Source organism: Apostichopus japonicus, chromosome 20, assembly GCF_037975245.1.
Source record: "Apostichopus japonicus isolate 1M-3 chromosome 20, ASM3797524v1, whole genome shotgun sequence".
Lineage (NCBI taxonomy): Eukaryota > Metazoa > Echinodermata > Holothuroidea > Aspidochirotida > Stichopodidae > Apostichopus > Apostichopus japonicus.
This window is the reverse complement of record NC_092580.1, coordinates 21,301,026-21,307,515: the sequence shown is the minus strand read 5'-3', so window position 1 is coordinate 21,307,515 and position 6,490 is coordinate 21,301,026. Positions and strand designations below refer to the sequence as shown.

The 6,490-nt window shown below is 36.0% G+C and overlaps 1 protein-coding gene across 3 annotated transcripts in view; it reads right to left on the bottom strand.

Annotated features, from left to right (window-relative positions):
• Positions 1-455: 455 nt before the first annotated feature.
• Positions 456-6,490, bottom strand: part of LOC139961722 (uncharacterized) — a 36,697-nt gene continuing 30,662 nt past the window's right edge. For all 3 annotated transcript variants that reach the window (XM_071961153.1, XM_071961155.1, XM_071961154.1), the window contains exons 20-21: positions 5,500-5,629; positions 456-4,009 (exon numbers count right to left, since the gene is read on the bottom strand). In XM_071961153.1, coding sequence (XP_071817254.1) covers positions 3,921-4,009; positions 5,500-5,629 — 219 coding nt within the window. In that variant the 3' untranslated portion in view covers positions 456-3,920. The remainder of the gene's footprint in view (positions 4,010-5,499; positions 5,630-6,490) is intronic.

Below are 6,490 nucleotides of genomic sequence, written 5' to 3'. Positions count from 1 at the left end.
TCGGGACTTACCCTCGTTTTGACGGACGACAAACTTCTTGTAAAGTTGTTTGTTCAAAATTTGCAGTTTACAGGAAACTTAAAAGGATAGGTGTGAGTGGAAAAATAATTTTAATGTCTGCAATAGCACCAAAAAATTTCCCTTGGGTTTTGTTGCCTTATTCTGTCTTAGGTCATTTTCTCCCACTGTCGGGACTTACCCTAGTTTGAAAGACGACAAACGTATATTTTTAGGTGTAGAATACTACTTTTTGACAAAACTGAAATTTCTGGATGCCATCCTAATTCCTATGGAATTGCAAAGGGGGTGGGGTGGAGATGGGGGGGGGGGTTGTACAAGACATCTTCCCTATCCAATCCTTCTGGTTCCATCATTTCTATAAGGATCAAACATGATTGCTGATACTGAAAGCAGTGAACATTAAATGCAACAATAATGAAGAGAGAAGATATGAATTGTAAATTTATCTAAAATGATTTCATTTAATCAAAACTCCATTTCCTATATAAAGGAGAGCAAAAACAATGGGTGTAGATATAAACTGAATGCTCTAATAATCTCTATGGTGCTTTCTAGGAATTAAAATCAAATAGACAAATCCCATTAATGAAACATTTGGAGCATCATCTGTCCAGGAAAGAATGGGATTGAATCACAATTTGCAATCGTCTATGTGAGACAAAATATTGACCTGGTGGAATGCAGGTCCTTCTGTTAATAAATATTATTCTTTCTGACAAATCTTAAACCTCTCAGCTTTGCTAAGCATGTTTTTACCTTCAATAATGTGTTTAGTAGACTCTATAAGGTTATTCTTGTACAACACTGTCATATCACTGTAAGAAGCTTCATTACCATAACTCTCAGTAAAGTTTCAAATAATGCATTCTGTTAAACAGTCTCTTGGACTTTATGGAATTACCGATAAAAGTGTGAACTATAAATCCCCAAAGTCAACTGCAGTCCAAAAATGCTTATTTAATGTTTGTTAGATTTTAAAAAAAAAAAGGGAGGAAGTGAAAAAAGGTGGTTTCAAATGTTTACAATGAAATTGAGCATAATTAAGTAAATATAGGCAAACTTGTCCAACTACACATCAAATGCAAAAGTAGACACAAAAAAAGCGTGTCTATTCTGTTTTGAATAGAAAAAGTTCTTCCAAAAGATGGCCTTTGAGACCAAATGACAGGATAGGGATGTCACGAAACTGCAAGGTCCAACTTGTCATCCAAACTTTGACAGGGAATCAAGAAAAAGATTTCTCTGAAAGAATGTCTAGATTTTTGTAATGGACAAATCCTGAAAAAAAAATTGTTGATTTTATACTTTAAAACTGTTCCACTTCTTCTAAAATAGCAAGACTTTCTTTTCTTTTCTTTTCTGATCAGAATTTGGGGTAGACATTTCTGTTACAGGTTGCCTAGGCTATGTTCCACACAGAAATATCTTGTATGCCTACTTTGTTTGTTTTCCTTAACTTCATGTGAAATTTACTCAGTGTATGACGATAGCTCTTTGCATTAGTTTCATATATATTGCAATAGCATGACAATATCTTAATTCCTAGGGGCAAAACACAAATCCTTCATCACCATCATCAGCTAACTGGCTTCGGTTTCTGATGCTATGTGGTCTGTTGTTCTCTCCGCACTACAGCAGCAGCAGTCTTTTTGAGGTAAACTTTTTATAATTCAAGCAGACAAAATAGACAAAACAATATTTAATTTGGAGAGAGCTTAAGCTAGGTGAACAAGAGACTAAAAAATTTTTTTAAAAAACACTTGTGCAGAAGATTATAATGATGCCTTGGGAATTAAAAAAAACATGGAGGAAAAAGAAGAGGGAACAAAAACGAAAAAAAAAAACGAAAAGTGTCTTAAAAAAAGAATACCTGATGTGAAATATGTACAAAATATTACTATAAGGCACAACCCCACCACATTTCACTGTACAAATATCTGGCATATACTGCTACTCTGCATTCACTTTTTTAGAGCTTTGGTTTCATCAATCATCAACATATTCTTATTTTCCAAATGCCTCACTTCACAACAAACCCGACAACAGAGAGAATAAACCGCACGGTCAACACAGGTTGCAAGTAAACCTACACAAACTGCTGCTGAATTGAGTGCAACCTATAAACGGTTAGTTTGGGTTTTTGTTGTAGATATTTTATTCTGTATTCCGAATGCCTGCTTTCGTTAACTGTAACCTGCAAGAGTCTTGCAGTCGATGCCAGTAAAGTACTGAAAACCAAGTCTGCACACACAATTTCATTCCGTTGATATGTTACATTAATGAAAACAAATGAAACATATGACCGATAACGGGCAAACGGCATACCACTTCTACCTTCTTAATAGGTTCCCACTTCCTCCTCCCCCACCCCCTCCCGGTCCCCTTCTATCAAGGAGAGAGCTACATGAAATCAGGACATTTACAAGGATGGTTATGCAGCTTGTGATCTACTATGGTATGCATTCTGTAGCCCTGTATAAACCAAAAATTCCCCGAACTATCGTCTTAGTCTTTGGAAGCCAATAATCCAATGACAGAACATTTTGAGTTCCACAAATTTAATGTAACGTGTTTGGTTGCCTTTTTGCAAAACTTTGATATTAAGCCCTAATTTCATCCATCACCGGGGCCCTCTGGATGGCCTTGAGTAGCAGCGGGCCATGCTTTCAGGTACCGTATCTTTCTAATGGGTGCAATATGCTACCACAAGAAATTGGCAAACTCAACACCAGAGAGTACGAAAAAAATGTCAATTTCCCTATGATGTTTTACCGTTTTTCCATATTTTTAAGAAATGACTACTAAGCATTTTCTGCAGCTATGAAAAAAAGCCAGCATTTTTTAAGTTGTCAGGAAGGCACTGAAATGTCACAAAATTTTAACTTAATTGAGTCCACCACGTATTGAGAATGACGAACCGACCTATATAGCACAAGACATGCTACAGCAGATTTAATACAGTTCTTAAAACATGTTTTAAAAATATGAGAAACAATTTACTTATATCTACAGTACCTCAAATAATCTGCATACTGTTGCCCACAGTACAAATTTCTGCCCATTGCTGCTGCTGTTTACACACTAGCCAAATATCACCATCCAAGTTTGTTTTTACAAAGGTTCTTTAATACAAACCTGATCATACTTTCTGAGGTATCAAATAGCATTGCAATGTATTTCCTTTCTTGCAAGGAAATTCATCCAAAGTACAAGAAAAGATATGCCAGTTTCATAATATTTTCCCTGCGATACCATTCTGACGCAGCTTGTTAAACACGTACGCTACACCACTTTCCAAGGTTGTCAAAATACAGTTACCATGGGGAACAAAGCCTCTTCACACTTAAATCTCATCTGAGGAAGGTTTCCAAGATTCCAAGTCTTTTTTTAACTTTTAGATATATGACAGAAAGGTAAGCTTATGTATCTAAAAGTTAAGTGACAAATTTCATCAGCTGGCAAATTTAAATTTTAACATACTGTAGCTCAATGTGTCTGCAATGGACATAAGTGTTTCGTCTCGCAGTCAATCAACCAACTTAAATTTATCTTCATTAACATTTTTCACCGTTCACTTTCACAGTAGAGTACACATATGCAAAAGACTCTCTCACTGCAGCCCACAAGACACATACACAAACAAACCAAAAAATAGCAAACATTGTCAGGAAATGATTGACTGATGATGCAGACCAACTCATTAGCTGTATATTAAAAAAAAACAAAGATCATATCAAAGTCACAATAAAAAAAAGATACTTTAAAAGAAAAAAGATGTTGAGAAAATTGTACTGTTCCGATGGTAAGGCAATTTGTACCCTAGTCTACTCGAATGTGAGCGAAATTTTGAAATGATCTGAACAATTTACATTCAACTTTACATAGTGACGTGAGAGATATTACACCAGGTAGCCTCTACAGTTTTCAGCTCCACACCTGCAGGCCACGTGCTGAACTTTCACATCTGGACTCAAGTCACCAACTTCACCTGTGGGAAAAGGATAACAATGATCGTAATAATTGAATGATATATGACTTTGATCAAGATTTCTTCAACACTCACATCAAGGGGCTAGATATGAAGCACAAATAATTATAGAAAAAACAAATCAAATAGGAACCAGTGTCTGCTACAAGCTCTGTGAAGTTTTCAAACTTGTAAGCCAACACACATCTTTAGATAGCTTTGTGCATTTCACAATGATATATAAACAAGGCTCAATATCCAACAGCTGCCATGTTACATACAGTGTGTTCAAATTGTGCATAGGCAGAGCTTTCAAAGGAATAACAGTGTATGTAATTTCATCAGCTAAGGTTTTCTGACAAGTGACTCAATTTTTTTATTATTTTTTTTATATATATTTTTTTATTATTGTTATCTGTAATGAGGGTAGTCCTGCTCAGTGCAGAAGCACAATACTAATTAATGAATGATTCACAAAATGAATTGAGAGGAAAGGTGTAATGAGAATTGCTGGGATAGAAGCAGGGACATTAAGCACATGTATTGTTCTCCAGTTGCCAAATGTTACAATGCAAATGTTCATTTCCTTTCGGGGTGATTTTGCTTGGTTATTCATCAATAACTATGGAGTATTGGAGTAGTATAATTAGTGCGGATTCTTATAGCGGAATGCTACACTAGTTTGTCAAATATCTACATAACAGTAATAACAGCAAAAGATAAATATATCTAAAAAAAATGCTAGTATTAAGGAAAATACATTTGTAGAGCAAAAATTGCTTAAAGTTTTTGGTAGTCTTTCATAAACGTGCTACTTCCAGGACAAAAGATTTGACTGAGGTGACTGCATTGTTCTGTATACAATTAATGGCAACAACTATATCAGCCTCATTTCATGTTTGCAAATTGTTATTATTATTATTAGGTATGTCTGTCAAGAAAGTTTGATAGGTAAGAAGGGTAAGTGTTGACCCAGAAATATTTTCAAGACTTTAAACCTCTTAAGCACTAATAGGTACTAAATGATCTTGGCCTCTTTGCAGAGATCAAACCCATGAAGCTTTCAAAGGTAATCACCCTGTGCCCTGTCTCTGTTAACGATGGTTCTTATTCAAGAATTAATACGACCTTCACTGTTTAGACAGTTTGATTCGATTTCAGTTTATAAAGGACTGCGTTAAGCATCGTAATTACAAATCCAGTTTCTCCATTCAACGTTATTTGATTGCATCAATAGCAAGACCGTGCAAACTCAACAAGATGCCAGCAGTATTTGCCCCTAGGGCCTGAAAGTTGTGGGGACTTATCTGAACTTTATGTGAGATATCATGTTTTTGCAGTATAGGCTCCAATTTGCATATGTTTACAGTGTGTTAGGATAATAGTTAGAAATTCGCAGAAAAAGCTCATGACTGTTTCAACTGGGACGGAAAGATCGTGTGGAGCCGAAACCAAATTTCAATATTTTGCCAGAATTCTGGCATCCCTGTTGAATACTTCTGACAACTTACCTGTCATTTGATAATCAAACGTCAGCTCCTCTCCAGCTTTGATGTCCCTGTTAGCAAAGAGAGCAATGCGCGGTAACCTCGGGTCTACGCAGTTCACCCACACGCCGTACACTACAAGGTTGGGATCACACTGGGAATAAAATGAGAAAAAATAAAAACATTATCGATTAAACATCACAAATGCAAGTTAATTGAAATTAGCATCCACCGGTGACCAATAAAGCTATGTCCGCTCTCATATCAGTCCTAGTGCGCCTGATCTATACCATTTACAGTTCCCTGAATCAAAGTGACAAGTTTGTGTGAAGAAGCTCACAAGCATGCTTATACGCTGGATGAACTTCTATACAAACTCGCTGCTGTGTGATTGAGTAGTTCATGGTTCCACTTCCTGGTGGAGTTTGGCCATATGATAAAAGAACTTAATAAAACTCATGTTAAGGTGCTTAAAGCAGTAACTTTGACTTCAGTTTCAAATTCCCAAAAAATTTGTATATACTACTGACGATGAACACACGGTACAGTAATGTTCATGCGATCGCAGACTGCAGCTTGGTCAAATTTCGCAGAACTAGAAAGGACCTGTCTTTGGAAACAAGTTTGACCCATTGTTTAATTTAAGTGAACAACAGCACTTTATTGACCTGTATACCAAGTATAGCCAGTAAGTATAGCCAGTACCAAGTATGACCAGTATACCTGTTTAGCCAGTAACAAGTTTGGTATCAATTTTGAATGTACCTGTTTATAAGAGTAGCCTCCCTCCGAGGGAGAAAATAACATGCACACAACAGTCAATGCTTTGTTTGATTACCTTAATAGGGTTAACAGTAACAACTTACAAATTAAAGGATAAATGTAGGCAGCATTTTAGTCTTGATTTGCCATTAGTCCAAGAAAATAGAAACACTTGAGAAAGAGTAATGTCTCTATAGCTATTCCCATGTTCAAAATATTCACATTTAAAAATAATCTAAAAATCTCTGGAATG